This window comes from Corythoichthys intestinalis, chromosome 6, assembly GCF_030265065.1.
Source record: "Corythoichthys intestinalis isolate RoL2023-P3 chromosome 6, ASM3026506v1, whole genome shotgun sequence".
Classification (NCBI taxonomy): Eukaryota; Metazoa; Chordata; class Actinopteri; order Syngnathiformes; family Syngnathidae; genus Corythoichthys; species Corythoichthys intestinalis.
The window spans coordinates 52744192-52767877 of record NC_080400.1 but is presented as its reverse complement, the minus strand read 5'-3'; the positions used below and the strand labels follow the sequence as shown (position 1 = coordinate 52767877).

The 23686-nt window shown below is 38.5% G+C and overlaps 1 protein-coding gene across 3 annotated transcripts in view; it reads left to right on the top strand.

Moving 5' to 3' along the window:
• Positions 1 to 10355: 10355 nt before the first annotated feature.
• The window catches only part of naalad2 (N-acetylated alpha-linked acidic dipeptidase 2), a 44188-nt gene continuing 30857 nt past the window's right edge, over positions 10356 to 23686 (top strand). For 2 of the 3 annotated variants that reach the window (XM_057838629.1, XM_057838627.1), the window contains exons 1-6: positions 10356 to 10510; positions 14321 to 14429; positions 14501 to 14687; positions 18902 to 19003; positions 19088 to 19213; positions 21451 to 21531. In XM_057838629.1, the coding sequence (XP_057694612.1) occupies positions 10423 to 10510; positions 14321 to 14429; positions 14501 to 14687; positions 18902 to 19003; positions 19088 to 19213; positions 21451 to 21531 (693 nt within the window). In that variant the 5' untranslated portion in view covers positions 10356 to 10422. The remainder of the gene's footprint in view (positions 10511 to 14320; positions 14430 to 14500; positions 14688 to 18901; positions 19004 to 19087; positions 19214 to 21450; positions 21532 to 23686) is intronic. The other variant, XM_057838628.1, reaches the window with a different exon arrangement.

The following is a 23686-nucleotide window of genomic DNA, read 5'->3' as shown; positions in this document are numbered from 1 at the left end:
AACACAATAAGGTTTTAAACAGATTTTTTTTTTTTACTGCAATGAGGTCCAAAAATGCTTGTCCTAAATGTGATACATTTGGCATTATAGCTAATGTGCACTTTAGACTTATTTTTGTCCATTCACCTATGTTAGGCTAATTATTTATATCCGTATAATATAAAAAAGTCGATGTACGCGTTATCTTCCGAATATATTCCATTTGTGCATAATGTAAGACATTTGTACTTAATTTTGTTAATGACTGTTACTTATATCTTTATCATTAAAAAAAAAAGAGTAAATGTTTACATTATCTTCAAATTTAATGTACATCCTATGTTCTTATGTAATTAAAATTGAGGTTTTGCAATTTGATGTCAAGAAATTAAGGGAAAATGAAAAAAAAGAAAAAAATTAGATGGAGGTATTGGTCACTGCATACACGGAGATTGGGGGCGGGGGGGGGGGCATAGCCCCCCAGGTGGACAGAAATGTCATTGCATGTAATTGACCTAACCCTAACCGCCAGAAATATGTTTATAATGAATTAAAAAATAATAATTTTCAAACAGATCATGTGACTAGCACCTTAGAGACGGTCATTTGCCTTGCTTAGCCAAAAAACAAAACAAAACAAAAAAAAGAAACACCTGAGACAAAAAAAAATACGCTCATTTTCAACTTTTTATTATAGTAAATTTTCCTAGCTGCAATATTCAGTCAAAAAGGATGCGGCGTGTACTTCTCCACTAGGTAACACAGAAAATCACCTGTGCTACTATCCGAGCACATATCTTGTAAGTTAATTTTATTGCTGACACTGCGTTTCAGGGTCATCAACATTTTTGCCCCCCCTGCCACAAAAGTCCAACTCCGCCTATGGGTTATTGTATGGCGTTTTTGTAAACGGTTATTTTCACATCAATCAAACACAATTCTTAAAAAAAATTGTTCGCTCTGTGGCGACCTTTATATCAGGGAGTTTCGGCAAAAAATTCTAGCCACTTTCATCCCTCCTCACTGCCCTGTAAAAAAGGAATGGACTTTAAGCACTGTCAATGACACTGAAACATGAGCATTCACCCTAACAACATTGACTGAAAAAAATAAAAATGAATAAATCAACCTTTTTTCTAGTTTTATTCAAATTGATTTAAGAAAAAAATGTTTCTAACATATTACAAATGCATTCATGTAAAAAAAAATTGAAAATATGCAATAACTAATCATATAAAATATTTGTTTATGTATTGTAATATAGATGTATAAATAGATGTGAAAAAATTAGACACGTCATTAAATATTCAGTTCTTTATTAAGAAATGTTCACACATCCATGTCTGACCTTCTTTTTCTTTATCTCTGGAAAAGAAAGTGATTTAATTGCAGGTAAACAACAAAAATTAACATTGTTTTACTCTTTATCAAATATATCAACAAAAATGCATATTCTGACATATTCTAACCCAGTGACGTGCGGTGAGGTTCATGGTTGGTGAGGCACTGACTCCTTTAGTGTCAGATTTCCAAATATATAAACCAAAAAGGGTAGCTTATTCAATTGGCTACTGGTTATTTCATATCTCATCAGCATTCTTCACAAAACACGCACACACGGTACATATTATCGATACGTAAAAGTAAGAAAATAACATGCATTTGCTCTACACCCTGGTGTACAAAACCACAGAATTAAATTCTGACCTTTAGTGAAATATTCAGTTGTTTTTAAAACTTTTAATTCTGAAACTTTAATCAATTTATTACATATTGCTAAACAAAAAGCGTGAAAAGAAAAACAAAGAATTAGAATTACTTTTTAAATATTCTATTGTATTTTTCTTGGTCTAAACTCTTTTTTTTTTTTTTTTTTTTTAAATAAGATTGAAATGAAAACTGTTTGTGGTCTTGCGCCTGTCCTTCACCACAAAAACCGGCGTTACTTTGGAAGGGCATAGGTTTGGTCTCAACATTCGTAGGGACGATATAACAGCATAACCTCCATGTAGGTACACTTTTTGCTGGGGACGGGACATTAATTAGACCAAACAGATTGGATGAAGGGGGCAAAGGGCCACATTTCTCATGTATATGAACCTAATGAATTAATAGGCAAAATGATCAATGCAAAATAAATCCTTATCTACTGATAATAACTTTTACATGCATCGGTTCAGATGATACACTGTTCGATTCAAACCTTTGTTTTCAAAAAATACTAAAGAAACATTTTGAAAACTTCCTGAATAAATGTCTGGTTTTTATTAGCAAACATAAACATAGTGAAAATAATTCACTTAATAATGGTAGGGTCAATTCTATCCTTACAACATATGGAACTATTGAAAGATCTAAATTCTCTATGTAACTGAACATTGTATCATGCAAAAAAGGTAAGGTTGCTTAAAAGTTGGTAGGGACAATTTTAGCATGCTGAAAAATTGGTAGTGTTATGTCCCTACCGTCCCTATGCAAACCTACGCCCTTTTAGTAAAAGTCCTCCTTATTTTCCTTTACTTTAAAAAAAAAAATCTCTCCGCCTCAATGGAGAGGATTGCTTCAATTAGATCGTTCTATGTTCTATTTGACAAGCCAGAAAACACAGTGGTGTGTCCAAATGTCTAGCTAACCTTTCATCTTTCTCAGCAAAACCATGTAATCGTTCTACATATATGCCACGTTTAGAAGAGCTACACGCTCATCGTTACCACGAAATGTTAACTCCTGTTTAGCTAGGATGCAGGTTGCATTAATGAGGTCTTTCAAACTCTTTTATTACCTTAGCTTTGAGGATGCTACCGTTGAGCTTCCGCTGTTCGTCAAAGCCAAATCGATCCTTGAGCTTCCAAAAGTTTTTAAAGCAAACAGGCTTTGAATGTGAGTGGTCGAGCTCTCATGTTTGCTGAGGCTTCGTGGTAGTTTTTTAATGTCACAATATCTCGTGTTAGTCCAGACATTGGCACAAGTTGAGAAGGAAAGGCAGGGAAAGCAGCAAAGGCGATTTTTCGAAGGACAGCCACATAGCCAGTCTTTTCGGGTGTACCAGTCCGTTTGAAAAGCGCGAGTTATCTTCTGTCCCGTAGTTTGAAGCAAACCTTTTAGCTACGGTGTTGTGTTAACCGCGTCCACTTTTAACGGAAAGTGTCTCACGTACGCCCCCTTGCAGTGCGGCAGAGTACTATCTGCCGCAACCTGCGCCTTTTCACCGCGGTTTTATTTCCCATCAGCAAAACTAAATATGTCGCTAACAAACATTAAACTTTAAGGGTTAAAGACATTAGCCAGACTAAGGAAAATCAGGTCAAATAAACGTATCTGGAAACATTATAATGGCGACATGCAGATGTACGGCAACCAGCACGCTCCAATTCCATGTATCAACCCAGTTTGTTAAGGATTGCGCAATCAGAGGTGAGGCTTTACTCGTTGCTGCCGCACCTCTCGTTTCATTTTTTTATTTGAACAGGAAATGGGCAAATTCAGCGATTTTGACTATAGAAAATGTTTGAAATGAGTCATACATAAAGAGCAATGGACAAATATTAATATAAATTTGATGCTATAATTATTTTTTTGTCATGATGACAGGTGAGGCTCTGCCTCACCTGCCTCCCCTGACCGCACGTCACTGTCTAACCTAATAGGAAGTGTTACCCCCTTTGGCTAAAATAACTTCAGTGAGACGCTTTTTGTAGTCATCTACCAGTCTTTGACATCGGTCTGAAAAAAGTTTGCCACACTCCTAAAAGCAGAATACTTTCAGCTGTGAGATGTTTGAGGGGTTTCTTGCATGTACAGCCCGTTTCAAGTCACCCCAAAGCATCTCAATGGGATTAAGATAACTGGGCTCACTTTTATGACACCAAATGGTATACGTTTAAATTAACCAGAATGCATGATTGCTTTGACTAAGAATAAAAGGCTACATAATGCGTACAAGTAAACATATAAATATGAGTACATAACATTGTTCAAATCATGTGCACCTGATGTGATACACCTGCGTAGGATTTTAGTCATTTTAAGTGGGATTGAATGTGGGGGTGTCCTAATTTATTCCTCAACAGAAATTGCATTTATTTAAAATTACATTTTACAGAAAATTACAACAACAACAAAAAATCCGTTTTTACTTGTTTAGTTCTATTACTTGAATCTCTCAAGATTGTTAAAATTGATATTAAACATCCATATGACCAAATGTTAGAAAACACAGGCTTTCATAGGGTGTCCTAATTTTTTCACATGACTGTATATAGACCCTACTCACATGACGTCACAACCACGCCTCCGCGCCATATTGTCCGTCTACTCGTCGTGTTGATGCAATACCGCTACGTAAATTCCTCCTATTATGGCGTGTTTTTCTGCTCGTTAACATTAATAATCAAAATGGTGAAGGCGTGTGTGGCGGTTGGTTGCAATAACAGAGAAGATAGACGGAGAGACTTGAAGTTCTACCGTATTCCGAGAGACCCGGAGAGGAGAGCGAGATGGACTGCTGCAATTCAACGAGAAAACTGGGCTCCATACGATTACCACGGATTATGTAGTAGTCATTTTATATCTGGTAAGATGCATTTAATATATATTTAGAGGGTTTGGGGCTGACAACCACAATTAAGATCATTGCGAGGCTAATCGCCGACAACATACAGTTTCAAATTCAAGATGCTTATTTCTTCCACCATTACATTTTGAATAATATTTAGCTGGTACCAAGTGAAAGAAGCTGGCCTCGTCTACGGATCATCAGTTAAACAGGTGTGTCCAAACCTTTTGCAAAGGGGGCCAGATTTGGTGTGGTAAAAATGCAGGGGGCTACCTTGGCTGATTTACATAGAACAATACATTTAAACAAATTTTAGCAAGCCCTTCTGTGTGTCACATTTGCTTTATTATTATTTTTAATTCATAATTTCAACAGTCTCGTCTTTGTGGCTTTCTCTTTCGACACTCAGACTCTTGCGAAATACTGCTGCTGTGAAAAAATAAAGTAGCTTCAAGTTGCTATAATTTCTAGCTGCGTATCTTCCCTGTCATGTTGTCGCACATGTCAGCGTGTCTTGTTTAGTAATACTGCGTCACATCGAACTCTTTGAAAACAGCGACTGTCTCTTTGCAAATGAAGCAGACACAGTTTTTGCGTGTTTTATTGAAGAAATAGTCCAATATCCACCTATCCTTGAAGCGTCGGCCATCGCAGTCAACTTTTTTTTTTTTTTTTTTGATTGTCGCCATTTTAGAAATCACACAGTGTAATGTTGCTCAGAGTGCTGCTCTTAAAGTTTTTCAAACTTTCGTGAGAATAGTCTGATTTTGTGTGGACAAGATAGTTGTAGATATTAGGGTAGCAGATGTCAGGCAGAGAGGGCGAAGACAGCGGGTCGAAAAATATTGATTTAGGCATCAAATATGGATCTGGCGAATGGATAGACTGAAGCTTTTCCACATAACGCCTTTTATGCAACGCATCCAATGAGTTCACAGCGTCTGAAAGCACCGGGGCTTCCATGAATTGCTCTATAAACTGAACGACTAATTGAAACCATTGAGAATAGGGCTAAACAGAGACGGACAATATGGCGGCCGGATACAGCGACACGTCATTCTGTGACGTTGGTGAGTAGGGTCTATAGCCAGAAATGTAGAGTGACAGGCAGATAAATTAAATGCACTTCCATTAGATGGAAGGAGGTAAAATAAACAACCAGAATGCATCATGTCATGGCTGCCTGCCAGTGAAGCTTTGCGTTTTTTAAATCCATACATATGCATTTGTACAGTCATCACACTTGCCGTGCGGGCCGTTTTTCTAATGGTTGTTACAAACAAACTTAAATCGTTTGATAAAAAATAATTGTTGAAAGCATTTACTTGTGATGTGTAAATGACCGCCGCCCACCCAATTCAACCAAGAATTTGCTTTTTACTTGTATATGGCGGAAAACACTCAGGCGACTTGAAGTTCCGCTGTGAGACCCACAATTTGGCCACATTTCTAAATTATCCGATATGTACGTGTTATACATCATTGGAAAGCTTAAAATCTCAATTTTCTGGGGGAAGAAAAAATTTTGAACAGGAGGGCATTTAAAAAAATAAATAAAAAACAGCAAAACCCTAACTGAACGTGAGAGCCCGCGAGATCAGAATTAAAGACGCCACAATTTTAACAAGATATTATTGCTTACTTACCCCATTTCGATCCAAAAACTCCATGTAGCATGCATGTAGCGAGTGTCAAGAAATACTGTAGCTGTGAATGGCCACAGCCTGATTTTTGTGGGATTTCATGGGTGAAACATGGTAACATAACATGGGTCGCAATGCAGAAATCGCAGACATATAGGTGTGGTCGAGATTTTCTTTTTCATATATTTACCCTTTAAAACATTTTTTTTCAATTTTTCTTTGTTTGGCTCAATTATTTATCATCTAACATATCGGGGGAAATGCGACAGTAACAAAAAAAAAATACAATTAAGCGATAGTTATGAAGTAAATATCTTTGTTTACAGATTCAATTTTTTTCATTGTGATGTAATTTGTTTAAAAGTTTAAAGTATGTGAGTGAATAATTTTTTCAAGTCTTTTTTTTTTTATGAAATATTAGACATCAATTAATGATTCTAAGCTAAAAATGACACATTTTGAATAATAAATATAATTACTTACCTTCTTTTTATGGCTAGGTTGAAACAAAAGCGGTTGTCTGTAAACGGGGGTTTCCAGCATAAGCGGATTTTAAGGAGAGACCAGGGCCAGGCCCCCCCTGGTGGCCGAATAGTGTCCTTGCATGAAATTGACTTTCCCATATATATATATAAAAGTTGTAAAGCAATAAAACTGCAACAAAAATGAATGAAATGAACAAAAAATATATTTTTATAATGGGTCAAAATTATTTTTCGAACAGATCAAGTGACTAGCACCTTAGACGGTCATTTGCTTTGCATATAATTTTCAACAACAACAAAAAAAATTAGGGGAGGGCAATTTTATTTTTCAAATGATTTTTTTCTTTGATTGAATTTAACTTTTTGGGGGGACTGAATGATTTAGACACAAATGTCCTACCCATAATATGACTCAAACACAAAAAGTATTGCTTCAATCAAATGAAACTTGTTCAATGAAAAATAAAATGTTCAAATGCAAATTTTTCCATCTCAAATATTTTTTTGCATTCAAAAACGTTTTCTATAGTTGAAATTTTTCTTCTTCTTTTTTTTTATTAAAGTGGTTTCTCTTTTTGAAATGTATATTTTTTTGAAGCAACTTATGTTTTGATTGAATAATGAAGACAAAAACGTCCTAGCCAAAATGTGGCCCAAACACAAACCAACATTACTTCAACCAAAAAAGTTGCTTCAGTCAAAAAAAAAAATTAAATCAAAGAAAAATAGCTTCCACATGCATTTTTTTGAGTTTCAAATTTATTTTTGCATTCAAACACATTTTTTTTTTTTTTTATTGAAGTGACTATTTTTGGATTTAAAATATATATTTTGATTGACGCAACTTTTTTTTTTTTTTTTGGATTGAATAATATAGACACAAATCTACCTCCATATGGGTCCGTCCAGGGGATACAATTTTTTACTGGGGTAACTGGCACGACACTGCCGAGGGTACCATATTCAATAGTTGACGATCTTGGCAAAAAGTATTGCCTCAGCAGCCTGATTTAGAATTCCCCTCAAGAATGATGGGAAACAAAAAAACACTCATTGTCTACTTATTATTATAAATATTCTTGTAAGTTAATTTTATTGCTGACACTGCGTTTCGGGGTCATCAACATGTTGTGCCCCCCCTGCCCCAAAAGTCAAATGGACAAATTGAAAATAGTTCGGGGACTTAATGTGCCATGAATCTGCTATGGCAGCATATAGACTTACTGTTCTATCAAACACAACTGTTCTTTTGGCTTAAAATCAGGGGTGAAAGTGGGCCAGAACGGTCAGGAACGCAGTTCCGGTATAAGATTCAGGGTTGCTGTTCCGGTACACGGTGCTTTGATTCCAAAAATATGACAGCAACTGTCAAAACACTATGTAAAAAAAAAAAAAAAAAAAAAAAAATAGATACAAAGCTGCCACACAAACAGTCACAAACAAACAAAAACAATCTACCAACATCAGATTTACATACACAAGTGTTAACAACAAGCACAATAAAGGGCTTGTGTAGCATAATCCGTTTCCACCAATATTTATTATTTATTTTATTCTAGTAATGGCATGGAGGTTTCCCCAGCTGCTGCAGTTATCTGAGTCTGACGATGACGAGACACGTCAATGTGCGAATGCACGCAGTAAAGCAAAATGCCTGGACTCATTTATCCATTCAACTGGCTGACATCCTGACATGTGATCACCAGAGATAGTTAGCTCTGATTGGTTCAAATGTGCATTTTTTCTGAAACAGCAAGAAAAAAAAAAAAAAAAGTTTGTTGAATGGCGTACCGCACGCAGGCTATTTTTAGACCATGACGTCGCATCATAAAGCGGAAGTAAAGCCGAAGTGGGACATTATAGACCCCCCCTCGCATAGACACAACGTAATTTGTGCTACTATTATTCAGTAATCTTTCAAAAACGAACATGCCGATCACGCATTGCTTTTTTGGAACTTGTAGAAACGACTCTAGACATTACGACACATGAAGGATGTTTTCTTCATACGTTTCCAGAAACCAAAAACTCGGGAGGAAAAAAATGTGAAGACCGAATTAACTTGCCCAGACTTTAACACCAGCTTGGTGCATCCATTCACATTTCATATGCAGTAAACATTATGTTGGGTTGGCATGGTCTTTCAGAGGTCAAAGAGGTAAGCCATTTTTATATTTTTAACTTATTTTTTAGCGTAACATTGTGCCGTACTGCTTCTGTCTGACAATTAATGACCTGAAAAGAATTACAATGGTATCTGACTGCCACTGTTACCGTTTCTGTTATATATACGTATATATATATATATATATATATATATATATAAAACAACTTTAGTAAGGGGGAAGTGTAAACAAATTATAGAATTAAGATGTGTTATCAATGAAAAAATTAAAAGTGTTCGTTGGCTGTCACTGAGTAGCATTTGCGATCACTACACAAAGCTAACTAAATTACCCCCAAGAACGGTAAGAGACGTAGGACAACCAGAGGATATATAAGAAAGACAGGGCTGATGGTAAAGGATAGCTTGTTGAAACAGGAGAATGTCATTGTCAGTCGCGTCGATAAAAAAGCTAAAGCTATGCTTAGGTCGGTTCGTTTTTTTCGTCTTTTTCAGCCTTCGACACTCAAGCCATCTCTTTAACTGAACATTTTTATGTTCTTCCACATCTTTGCCAGTGAATTTGGCACCAGGCACATCATTTTCGGAGAGAATTGGTAGGTTTAGCTCTGTAAACATCTCCTTCGTACACGATTTCCATTCGTTTCCTATTAGGGACAAACGGTGGCTTGTCCCTACTGAGCAACAGTAGCTAACGTCATGAATATTAATGAGCGGAAGTGACGTGTTGCTTGCGGTTCGCCATTGATGCGACAAAAAAAGGGCAATCCAACAGAAGATGGATCAAATCTTTAAGAGCAAGGTGAGAGTTAAGGAGGCTTATTTATCATATTTAGTTTTATTTGCTTTGGGGAGGTTCAGAACATCTTTGTCAATGTGCACTTTGGACTTGTATTTGTTCATTTATGTTAGGCTACTTATTCATTTCCTTATGATTTAAAAAAGTCAATGTTTGCGTGATCTTCAAAATATATTCCATTTCACTCTGCATAATATAAGTCATTTGTACTTATTTTTCTGAATGTATGTTACTTATATCTTTATTATTAAAAAAACAACAAAAAGTAAATGTTTACATTAACTTCAATTTTACATCCGATGTTCTTAAGTAGTTGGGATTTGGCATTTAGTATTTGAAGAGATGAGGGAAAATAAAAATTAGCAGATGGAGGTTGGGGTTTGCTGTTTTTGTTAACTTTTATTTTGCAAATCATTGAAAAAATACCATTTTAAATGAAAATCAGTTTATGTATGTTATAGAAATAACTGACCAAAACAGTTTTCTTTCCATTTCAGTACCAAAAAAAAAAACATGAAAAAAATAAAATTTCTGGCTTCGTGGCGACCTTCACGTCGGGGAGTTCCGGCAAGAAATTCTAGTTTATTCTAGTTTATTTTAAAGAGGGCAGCAAGAGCAGAAACTGCTTTTTCAGCCTTGTCTGTGTTTCCGCCATATATTATTTTATGTTTTATCTGTTTATTTAAATCAGACTGATTCGCCACACCCCCGCGCCATACTGGCGAATCGGATTCACAATTTCACACAACATTCCCACTGACCACCATCGTGGGCGCTTGACGCCTGTCTGGATTGTAAAAGTGTGCGTCCTGTGCAGCGTGTTGTCCAAGCAAACCATGGCAAATAGTAGCCGAACGTTTCTTTGCATGCCTGTCTGGTGGATTTTTCCTTTCACAGGTTTGTTTTGTTTAGGTTTTATTGCAGGTGAGTCACGCGAACACACTTATCAAAAAGGGGCATTTTTGATCGAGGGGACTTGGCTCGTGCGTGTACACGTAATTTACTTCTAATATGATGCATTTCTCAGTTACTGCGACAGCGTGTGTACTTTCCTGTCAAGTTTCTATGATGGTGAAGTGCTGCTGTACTTAAATTAATAACCATTTCTGGAGATTGGGTCATTGCCTATAGATTTCCTGTCATTTACCTATAATTTGGGGGAATTTTCGGGTGGGTCACTTCGTTTTTAATTCATTGGCGCAAGACGTCCAATCCATTTTGACTTGTTGGGGCCAATGACACAAATATAAGCATTCACAGACAGTCGTCCTCATTCGGTGGTCAGCAACCTGCGGCTCTAAAGTTGCATGCGGCTCTTTAGCGCTACACGAGTGGCTCCCTGGAGTATTTGAAAATAAATATTTGAAAATGGAAAAAGATGCGGGAGGGAAATATATTTTTGTTTTAATGTGGTTTCTGTAGGAGGACAAACATGACATAGTCTTCTAATTCATTTATAATGTAATGAAGTTAAACTTGAGGTGGCATCGTACAACTGAGTAGTCATGTGGCGCGTCACTCTCTGTAGGATGCACTGCAGGGATAATAAACATTTAATCATGAAGGCTCATTACGTATTTGTAGCCCACTTAGTAATTTTGAGGCAAGGCAAATATAGCACAATTCAACACAAGGCAATTCAAAGTGCTTTACATCACATGAAGATCATAAAAATCACATTTAAATCACTACAACGTAAAAACCAGGACAATCAAAATAGGAAATAAAATTCTACATAAAAAATCGCATTTAATCACAAATAGAATAAAAATAAATAAATAAAAATAAAACAACTAAATAATAATTGAAATCAGCAATGGAGATAAGCACAAGAGGAATAGAAAGCAAGTAGATTGAGATATATAGACAGTTATGGATATGCAGTGCTAAACAAAAGCGTTTTACCCCCGTATTTAAAGGAGCTAACAGTTTGAGAATACTTCAGACGTTCAGGAAACTTGTTCCAGAGGTGAGGAGCATAATAACTAATACAGCCAATATACCGTATTGGCCCAAATATAAGACGGTGTTTTTTGGATTGAAATAACACTGAGAAAGAGAGGGTCGTCTTATATTTGCGGTCTAGACAATATACCCATTCACGACGCTAGATGGCGCCAGATATCATTGAAGCGATGTTCTGTCATGACAGATCTCAGCTACTCTTTTTAGTTTAACCAGTTTGCATTATGTTATTGCAATGTTTTTTCTTATTTAGATTTGTTTCAAGACTACAGTTACAGTTAGACTTCACTTTGATGGTTAATGCAGTTATTGCAATTTTGTTGTTTTATCACAAAAGATTGGTTTATTTACATTTCAAAAACCAGAAGCCATTCATTTACGATTTCGAATGTGATTGCACTTTAGTTTACATATTTAAATGTTCAGATATTAAGATTTGAATGAGGCAAAATAACATGCTTTTTCTCTCAAATATATTGTCATAATCATTTGTTTCGGATGTACTGTAATTATTTTCTGTATAAAAATTAATTTGGTGTTCAAAAAGTCTTTTTTCAAACTTGAGTCTTGAAAAAGAGGGGGTCGTCTTATAATCAGGGCCGTCTTATATTCGGGCCAATATGTTATATACATACAGCATGTGTTGCCTTCATTATAAGGCTTTTAATTTTTGGCTGGTCCAGACATTTGTTTTTCCGGTCTAATATGGCTGTCTACAATTTGGGTTGCCGACCCCTGTCCTAATTTGAATCGTTGTCAATAGCAGGCAATGAGTGAATTCTGGGTCACTTCATTGTTAATTTTTGGGTAGAGGTGGACTGGGGTAATGTGAGACACCTACTGGACAGTATCTAGGTGAGGGAGAACATCTGTGATCATGCAATCATGATGTTTTCAAGCCCCTACCAATTCACTTTGTCCTTGAAGAAGAGATCCTCCTCCTACTCTGGTAAACATGTTTTTTCCTCGAAAATAAACTTTTTGCATGTAAAAGTAAATTTTCTTCCAGTCAACTTAATCAGCTGTTATGCCAAATCAAATTGAGTTAGCTTGAAAATATTTTATCACACATGTTGATGAACTGACGACAAATAAAACCATGTGATGATGATCAAGATTAGCCTGTGTTGCTAGGAGAAGTTGTTTTTTTACAAAGTTGTGTCGATGTGGTAGAGTGAGGCAAATGATTTGGAGGTAAAGTCAGATGTATCATTTCACTCCTTCATATCAGCAGGGACACTACACAACATCACATCTGGGTAATGGCTGCCAGTCGGGGACCTGGCGGCAACAGTAATTGGGCGGTAGGTGGGTCCCACAGTTTTTCTCAATGGCGTGGCTCCTGGGGCGTGGTGGGTCGAGGCTTCGGTCCCACGGCGGCTCCTGCTTCCGCCTTTCCCTCTCTTTTCTGCCTGAGTATCCTCCTTGGGCGGGCATCGGCGCAGGTCGCTGGTCGGGTGCCGGTGGGTCGGCAGGGTTTCGCCCACTCCAGGTGTGGACCCTGTCCTGCCCCGGACATAGGTCCCACGGTGTGCCGTGTCAGTTGGAGGGTTGCGGCGGTGGCTGGTTGGGTGGTGGGAGCGGGCGTAGGGGGCGGTGGCACTTCACCTCTTCCCTTCCCTGAAGGATGGTTAATTGGGGCGCGGATGGTCCAGGGGACCACCCTGGGTCCCGGGGGGATGACGACGGCCCCCTTGCTGGAGCTGCAGGAGGAGGGACGGGCTGCGCTGGCTCAACCCCTCCACAATGGCTAGCAGGCAGCCCCTGCACAGCATTTCCACTTGTCTGTAGGATTATCACTCGTCTGATGGGATTCACGCATTGCGGTGCAATTAGACACACTCAAGTAGAGTAGTAAACTATCAGTGCCAGGATTAGCGATCAAGCAGCATAAAATAGGATGTCAACATATCTACGCTTACAAGCAATTCACATAGGACTGGGTTCTACTTCTCACATTGCTGATTTGTGTACGCTCCACCCCACCTAATTAATTCTCTTTCTGACCCCCCCCTCCCCTTTTTTTTCCCTCGGTCATCAGCTGCCCCCCCCACACACACACGGTATCTACGGGAAATACAATTAGCTAACTATAACACCACTATATTCATCATAGGTAGTGTAGGCGTTCATTGTATTTCTTGTTGTTATTTGTTCTTCTCCTCTACTTTCTCTGTCTTTCCTCTTCTGTTTTCCTTTCTGTCCCCCCATAACACCTATCTGCTTTCTCCTAATAAACGAAATGCAATAAATAATCACAACGGGAGCATATCATACTCCCATGTAATACATTAAAACTGTTCAGACCATAAGGAGAATCAGATTCCCGTTCTCCGTGTCAAAGCAGCTGAACAGGACAGGTTAAAAAAATGAATTCAGGGAGTTAGAGAAAACCGGAATATTACTATCTGCAGAGGAGTTACGCTTTACTCAACTAGTTACTGGGAAAAGGGTTTTTATTATAGAAACATAAGTTACGTAATGCTTCAAATCCAACACTGCATAACAAATGCTTGGGTGTGATGCATTGTTTTTTAATCTATTTTCAGTCATTTACAGTAACAGTGTTTTTCTGTGTTCATTGCTAAATGTGACATGTATGTGTATTGTGTAATCATTATAAAAATAAATAAATAAAAGCATTTCTGACCCATAAGAAGTGCTCAGTATTGTGTGTGCTGGTTTTAGCAACGTACCGCTTTTATTGTGTGCACACTTAAGGTTTGCTCGGAAAGCCCTCTCGCAACTTCTATTTTTTGCACACTTTAGGTTGGTTTGGAAAGCCCACTCACCCAAACTATGCAAGCAGTGCCTCCAGTCAATACATGCGGGAATTTCTGGACGAAATGCAGCCTGGTCAGATTAGAGAGCATCTCAGGTAAGGAGCCATTTACCTGAACAGTGATCATTAAAAGGTAAAAATGATTTATCTTATTTCTCCTCCTCCAGAAAATTTACACGTCTCCCCCACCTGTCTGGCACAGAGCAGAATCTGAAGTATGCAGCTCAGATTCAGAAAGAGTGGCAGGAATTTGGCTTGGATTCAGTAGAGCTGGTGCCATATGATGTCCTGCTGTCCTACCCCAACGTATCGCAACCCAATTACATTGCAATAGTAGACGCACAAGGCCACGAGGTACTGTACACACAGTATTCTCATGTATATAGCATTTGGACAGTTACAGAGTGTCTATTGTTTTGCATTCATCCCTTCTATTTAGTGCTGCATTGATTAATCGATTTAACTTGAGTAATTCGATTAGAAAAAAACTTTGAATCAAATTTTGCTGCTTCGAGGATTTGTTTAATTAGAGTGCCGTTGTAATGGTTTGTTTTGAAAGTGTTTGCATTTAGTTTTTTTGATTTGGGTGGATACACTTCCTTCTAGTGGCAACAGTAAATATGTCATAACTCATTTAAAATGGCTAAATCCAGCTGCTCCATGTTAATACTGATATAAGGCAAGTTTTTGTTTGAGCTAATGTTTTTTTTTTTTTTTTTTAAATATAAATGAATTCGTAATTTAGTCTATAGGTGTATATTTAGCAGTGTTCTTTGTGGTAATGTGTGTTTAAACGATTTGTTAAGAGCATTGTAAAAAACTGTTAGCATTTTATAGCATTTAAGCTAGCAGAGTTTTGCTATGCAAGTTAGCCAATTGTTTTTTGTTGTACTTAGATACTCTTTTTTTTTTTTTTACCCCATTTGAAACAGTTTGAGGTAGTTTGAAGAAACATTGGGGAATTTTATTTTGTATTCTCATTTAATGCTCTTTTGAAAGTGCGATCTTAGCAAGCCTTTGTTTTACATCTCTTAAATTTATTCTGCTACACATTAAATGTTTTAATCTGATTGCATGATTATTCAAACTAACCAATTGATAGATTAATCAATTACTTAAATAATCAATAGCTGCAGTCCTACATCTAAACTCACATCCTCAAACTTGCCTTACATTAGCCTCTGTGGGGAAGGTCATCAAAGCGGTATGAAAAGTTATTTCATTTGGAACATAGCAAAGGGCACTACAGTGGACCCTCATGATATGAGGACAATCCATAATACAACCCCTAGCAAAAAGTATGGAATCACCAGTCTTGGACGAGCACTCATTCAGACATTTTATTATGTAGAATAGGGGTGTGACAAAATATCGAAATGGTGATATATCGTGATACTTGTATCCCAAAAGGTTATCGATATGCTCCTGTAAGAATCGAGATATAATTTTAAAAAGGTGTCAATGTCAAAAAAAAATAAAATAAAGAGGAACATACAAGTTGCTACCAAAATCTTAACCATATTAGTGTTTCAGTTAACTCTAAGGCTGCCTTGACGGTGCTTGACACCCAATCCATTTAGACTGGGAATGTTCGTTCATTCGAAACCAGAGCCTTCACAGTCATTCTGGCAGATTTTCAGGGCATTTATAGGTCACTTGCTGTTCAATTTAGGGCATTTCCATGTCATTTCCTGTTGAGTTTGAGTCACTGCCTATTCATTTGGATGATTCCCAGGTCACTTCCTGTTCTGTGACACAAAATGAACAGGAAGTGACCCATAAAATACCCCAAAATCAACAGGAAGTAACTTAAAATCAATAGGTGAATGACCTACGATGGCCCAAAATTACCACATTGCCTGACATTGGCTGCTACTGACGGCCATAGACGTTCAATCCGTTTGAAGTGGGGGGGGGGGGGGTGTTACCGGATGAACGAATGTTCATTCGCTGCCTCCCTCCCAGTTCAAATGGATTGGACATCTACTAGTGATAAACTCATTCCAATTCACAGCAGAAGCTTGTTTTTCTGTTCATTAGTTGTTTTCAGAATATCCTTGAATGATTTCCTGACCAATGTATCGATGGTCGTTGTATCTCCGTATTGTCAGATCATCGTTATCGTGAGCTTGTATCGCAAACCGTATCGTATCGTGAGGTACCAAGAGGTTCCCACTCCTAATGTAGAATAAACTCAGATAAAAAGCTTGAAAAAAATAATGAATTAGTTCAAAAGTGCAACTCATTCGCATTTAGAAACACTAAAAGAAAAATATAAAAAACATTGTGGTGGTCAGTAAATGTTACTTTCCATTTGGAATGGAGCAAGTGCAGGGAAATACACTCCATTTCTTCTTCATTTGTCTTGTTGTACATCTTCTGTTTTCAAGACATACAGTATGGCCTTTACTGTTTGTCATGGCGTTTGGATGTCTTCCTCGGTCTACCAGTACGCTTAACTTTAACAACCTTGCCATGCTGTTTGTATTTGGTCCAGATTTTTGATACGGCTGACTGTGAACAGCCCACATCTTTGGCAACCATACGTTTAGTGTTACCTTTTTCAAGACGTTTGATAATCCTCTCCTTGATCTCAAGAGACATCTCTCTTGTTGGAGCTATGATTCTTGTGAATCCACTTGGTCCAGCAGCCTTCCAAGGTGTGCTAACTGCACTGTTTTTAACTGGTGACTAACAAGCTGATCTAATCTGAGGCAGGGGCCCAATTAAGGAAAGGAAATTGACTGGGTGTGTCTATATTTTCCACTCAAAATGGAGTGATTCCATATTTTTTTCTTCAGAATGGACTGATTCTATATTTATTTCCCTGCACTTGCACTTTAAAATGGACATTTTCTGACTACCACAATGTTTTTTATTCATTTCTTTTAGTGTTTCTGAATGCCAAGGAGTTGCACTTTTGAACAATTCCTTATTTTTGTCAATCTTTTTATCTGAGTTTGTTCTACATAATAAAATGTCTGTGTGAGTGCTCGTCTGAGACTGGTGATTCCATACTTTTTGTTAGGGGTTGTACGACCAAGCTCGTAACGTCAATGTGCTCGTATCATGAATGTATTTTCTCCATAACAAATAATTGCATTCGAATCCATGCGTGCAACACCTCCCACGACCCCGCCATGTTACCCCAATAATTCAAGACATCGTTTTTAAAGGGATCCATGAGTATCAAGACTTGTACGCCCAAATAAGCCAAAACTGTTCTCTTGTACTATAATATGTTATTAGAATCACATAATATATTGGCATTAATTTAAAAATCTAATATATTTAATACAGTACATGTTTTGACCTACGGCGGGTGCGGTATTTTACACGTGCAATGCACGCTGGAGGTGGTGACGTTGGGGGCTACTGTGAGAATAGCTGTGCTCGATACTTGAAAAGCTAGTATGACAACTGGCATGATTTTGTTAAATTCTGCTGCTGGTCAGATTGTTTTGTTACAGAGCTGTGGAATGAGTTCCCGACGTGGTACCTGCATCCAATTCCAGCTCACCAGCAGTGTATTTAAACTCATGCGGTTCTCGGCAGGTTTCCGAGATATTGACTTGCTGCCATTTGACAATTTGTATTCTCGATCCTTTCATTGCTTGTTTTTTTTCCCTTCGCCTGCTTACAAGGTGAGGTGCCCCAGTCAGGAGGGCCCACTGTATGGTAGGGATGTCCCGCTTGGAAATTTTGCACCCAAGTCACCTGATTATGAGAATCTGCCAATACAGAATCCCGATCCAATACTGAAAAAAATGTTGTTTAAAAAAAAAATGTTTTAAACAGGTTACTGTCCCACTGAGCCGCCTACATAATGTGAATTACTTTTAAACAAGATTAACATAGAAAAATCCTTGTCTTTATTAAATGGTTCATTGAGTGAGTCCACTCAAATCCGCTCACGCGGCTGAGAACAGCCCCTCACGCAATGAGTTGCCACAGCACACTACGTAGTGTTTAACAAGCTAAACGATGATTGACAGATGTGGGCCTTTGAAGCTTCTCTGGAGTTAGCTATTTAACTTTAAATAGCTAACTCCAGAGCACTGCTGACCAAGAGATGCAGCAGGAGAGAGAGTGAAAGGCTGTACGACCCTGAAGCAGAAAATCATAGATATGTATTTTTTAATTAAAAACCCGATCCTCTTAAAAATGATGCGTACAACCTGATTTCCGTTCACGTGATCAGATCGGGATATCTCTAACTAGTATTCATTCATTAATTCATCTTCCGAAGTGCATACCCTCACAAGGGTCACAGGGGTGCTGGGGCCTATCCCAGCTAACTGTGGGCAGTAGGCGGAGTACACCCTGAATCTTGGTTGCCAGGGAATAAATAGACAAACAACAATTCATCCGCACACTCATACCTAGGGACAAATTTTGCTATATCAAGACATCGAATACTGTATTTACATCGTATGTTGTTTTATATTATAACAGTGACTCACTTGGAATGCGTCACTTGTTTTCCATTAGTGTTGTTTTTAGCTTCTATATTTATGTAACGTGCATGGTGTATGTTTCCTTCACATGATTTGATATTTGTTCTTAAGGTTTTCAACACTTCCTTAGCTGAGCCCACTCCTGAGGGTTATGAAGATGTCGCCAACATCATCCCTCCGTACAATGCGTACTCTGCTAAAGGACAACCTGAGGTGCGCAAGCAAATAAGAACGGAAATAACACTGTTAAACAGAATAACGCAAGCAAATAAAGCAATCAGTATTATTTCTGTCCAGGGGGACTTAGTGTACGTCAACTATGGACGCACTGAAGACTTTTTAGAGCTACAGAGGCAATTGGGAATTAATGTGACTGGCAAGATTGTCATTGTCAGATATGGGAAGATATTCCGAGGCAATAAGGTAGTAAATACACTTCACAATGATTTCCTTCATGTAAACTGTTGAAAGCAGCTGATTTCTCCTTTAAAGGGAAAGGAAAGACCTAGTATAAATGATCTTCATGTGGAAAAACGTTTGCTCAAAGTAATTAAGTATGCAGATCGCAAATTTGTAAGACTTCTAAAAATGGCGAAACTAATGTTTAAACACAAAAATTGAAACCACATATGAGCAAAGCCATTACTGTGATAACTGTGATGTCAATTATAATGACAAACATAAAAAACTCATAGACTCAAACAGGGGCTTGCATGGGACGATGATATTACTAATGCCACGAGGAAGGTCAGACACTTGGATTTGATTGGCTAAAATTCTAATGGCATTGATAAAATGTTTTCTGGCATGAGGAGTGGCCTCTTCCTGGAAATACTGGCTTTTATGTGTTTTTTCACTATCACATCATTTTTTTTAATTAATGACCATAATTCTTTTCACTGGGATGTACAGTGGGGCAAATAAGTATTTAGTCAACCACTAATTGTGCAAGTTCTCCCACTTGAAAATATTAGAGAGGCCTGTAATTTTCAACATGGGTAAACCTCAACCATGAGAGACAAAATGTGGGAAAAAAACCCAGAAAATCACATTGTTTGATTTTTAAAGAATTTATTTGCAAATCATGGTGGAAAATAAGTATTTGGTCAATACCAAAAGTTCATCTCAATACTTTGTTATGTACCCTTTGTTGGCAATAACGGAGGCCAAACGTTTTCTGTAACTCTTCACAAGCTTTTCACACACTGTTGCTGGTATTTTGGCCCATTACTCCATGCAGATCTCCTCTAGAGCAGTGATGTTTTGGGGCTGTCATTGGTCAACACGGACTTTCAACTCCCTCCTCACCCCGTGGCGTCAAAATGATAACAAGAACGGGGAGCAATAATCCCAGAACCCCACGGGGGGACCTAGTGAATGACCTACAGAGAGCTGGGACCACAGTAACAAAGGCTACTATCAGTAACACAATGCGCCGCCAGGGACTCAAATCCTGCACTGCCAGACGTGTCCCCCTGCTGAAGAAAGTACACGTCCAGGCCCGTCTGCGGTTCGCTAGAGAGCATTTGGATGATCCAGAAGAGGACTGGGAGAATGTGTTATGGTCAGATGAAACCAAAATAGAACTTTTTGCTAGAAACACAGGTTCTCTTGTTCGGCGGAAAAAGAATACTGAATTGCGCAATACCCACTGTGAAGCATGGGGGTGGAAACATCATGCTTTGGGGCTGTTTTTCTGCAAAGGGACCAGGATGACTGATCTGTGTAAAGGAAAGAATGAATGGGGCCATGTATCGAGAGATTTTGAGTGAAAATCTCCTTCCATCAGCAAGGGCATTGAAGATGAGACGTGGATGGGTCTTTCAGCATGACAATGATCCCAAACACACAGCCAGGGCAACCAAGGAGTGGCTTCATAAGAAGCATTTCAAGGTCCTGGAGTGGCCTAGCCAGTCTCCAGTTTTCAACCCCATAGAAAATCTGCGGAGGGAGTTGAAAGTCCGTGTTGCCCAACGACATCCCCAAAACATCACTGCCCCAGAGGAGATCTGCATGGAGGAATGGGCCAAAATACCAGCAACAGTGTGTGAAAAGCTTGTGAAGATTTACAGAAAACGTTTGGCCTCTGTTATTGCCAACAAAGGATACATAACAAAGTATTGAGATGAACTTTTGGTATTGACCAAATACTTATTTTCCACCATGATTTGCAAATAAATTCTTTAAAAATCAAACAATGTGATTTTCTGGGTTTTGTTTCCACATTCTGTCTCTCATGGTTGAGGTTTACCCATATTGACAATTACAGGCGTCTCTAATATTTTCAAATGGGAGATCTTGCACAATTAGTGGTTGACTAAATACTTATTTGCCCCAATATATATGGTAAATATATTGTGTGCCCCTTTAAGAATATAAAGAAATATACATTTAACTCATTGGCTGGCCTTGATGTTGATATAAGCCCAATCCATTTTAACTGGGAAGGTTTGCAGTAAATTATCATCTTTTAGTGCCATTGACGGTGATGGACATCCAATCCATTTAAGCCAATCCATCCAGTCAGAATGGATTAGACTTCTGTTGCGATCAATGGCAACCAGTGGGTTAATGTAAGAGTTCTGCGTTTTTGACCATTTCCAATTTACTCAAAAGAATTACTTATGCTGTGGATCTGCTGTCACTTTTCCTTCAAACAGGTGAAGAATGCTATGTTGGCAGGTGCAAAGGGACTTATTTTGTTCTCTGATCCAGCTGATTACAGTGCCAAGGGAGTCAAGGTAAGTTACATGAGTCTGAACAGCACATTTTACAGTCTAAATTAGGCCTGAACGATATTGGAAAAAATTAACATTGCGATATATACTGCCAAGGCTCCACACTTACTTTTTGCATCAACTTTTTTCTTAATGTGCACCAGCACTAGGGGTGTGACAAAATATGGAAATGGTGTTATGGAATGGAATAGAATTTTATTGTCATCATCATCGGTATCATTGACAATTACAAAATGTGATATGATTTGCCCGAAGGAACCGAAGAAGAAGACAAAGGCGGACGGGATGAAGCATATGCTTATCAGTTTCCCGTCCCCCATACAACTAAAGACGCACATTCAGGCATGGAACATACATTAAAACTGTACAATAACACAATCAACAATCTGAGTTTAGTAACTTAGCGTCCAGTCAAGCAGCTCAATTAATTTCAGGGCGTACAAGGTTATGGCGTAGTCATGTCCCTGACATTTTTGTATCTGTTTGCTGTGGAACATTTTGTTGTGGCTATGTGTGTGGCAAAAGTGATTATGTGTTATCACAGCTGGTGTGAGTAGTGGCAACAATTGGCGCACACAAACGTCACTGTAACAGTTTCATCAGACATGAATGTATAAAATCAAACAACATGCTGTACATATTTTATCCCAAGATTGATGTCTCCACAACGAAAACATGCTTATTATTCGTTTTATATAGTATATTTTCCATATACTAGATATTTGAATCAGGAGCTCGGTAGACACAGCAGATAATTATGTTTTTACAATTGGGGATTAGGAGCTCAATTGTAATACATTCCAGGAGATTGTCAATCATAATTGCAACACCCCCTCCCCCCTTAGATGCCCGATTTATTCGTGTCATGTTATGTCCGTGCAAATTAAATTCAGAGCCTTTGTTATCTTTAGTAGATAATCCTTAGTGTGTTCGAGATTCTTGTAGAGACTCGTGCCATTGATAAGTTTCACCTTACAGTCCACATCCACGAGTTGATATACTGGTCCGCTGTGTAGTATTTACAGTTATCCAGCTATTATAGTCAGCTGGTCAAGACTCGTGATAGCTTTTATCTTCATATCTTGCGTCTTGACAAGGATCCTGCAATCCGAGACCCAGGTGTTGGCTATTTTCCCAGCTTTCTTGAGTTGACGTGCTTTTCTTGCAACTTCGGCATTTCGGCGAGTCAAGTTGTCATTCAAAAAAATCTTCGACCTTTTCAGGTGGCGCCGCTGGTTAAGCAGGGCAGTCTTGGTCTTGTGGTCTGCCAGCTTCATGAGCACCGTCGCCGGTCCTCTCCCCCCAGATGGGAGCAGAAGGCAGCGACAGATGTCCAGCGGTTCCATGTTTATTCTATACTCTTTCAGCTTAGCAATTGCCAGTTGCGCCACTGTGTCCCCTGGGCTCGGCGTCAGTTGTAATCCAGAAATGATGAGCTCATTTGTGCGTCGGCACTGGTCGAGATCGTCAGCCAAAATTTCCAGCCTCTTGATGCGAACATCTCTCTCCTCGACCGCCTGCTTGAGTTTCTCATTTTCAGCGCGAATTAACTGGAGCTCTCTGACGATTTCTTGATTCTGGTTTTGAATCAAGCCAGTCATGGAGACCTCCAACTTCTGTATGGAGGATTTTATTTCATCCAAGTCTCCAGGTTTCAAATCGTTTGTAGCCATACTGGGAGTCGAGCTTGCTGGCCCTGAGCGCTTATCGGTTAAGATAAGAGAGTGCTTCAGGAGCTCAGAGTGCGTCTGTACACGGTGAAGGCTGAGCAGTGAATGAAATATATCGTGATACTTTGTATCCCAAAAGGTTATCGATATGCTCCTGCAAGAATCGAGATATCATTTTAAAAAGGTGTCAATGTCTATTTAAAAAAAAAAAAAAAAAAAGGAACCAACAAGTTGCTACCAAAATCTTCCACCATAATAGTGTCTCAGTTAACTCTAAGACTGCCTTGACAGTGCTCGACACCCAATCCATTTAGACTGGGAACGTTCGTTCATTCGAAACCAGAGCATTCAAAGTCAGTCTGTCAGATTTTCAGGGCGTTCAGAGGGCACTTGCTGTTCATTTTAGAGCATTTCCAGGTAATTTCTTGTTGAGTTTGAGTCACTACCCATCATTTGGGTGATTTCCAGGTCACTTCCTGTTCTGTAAC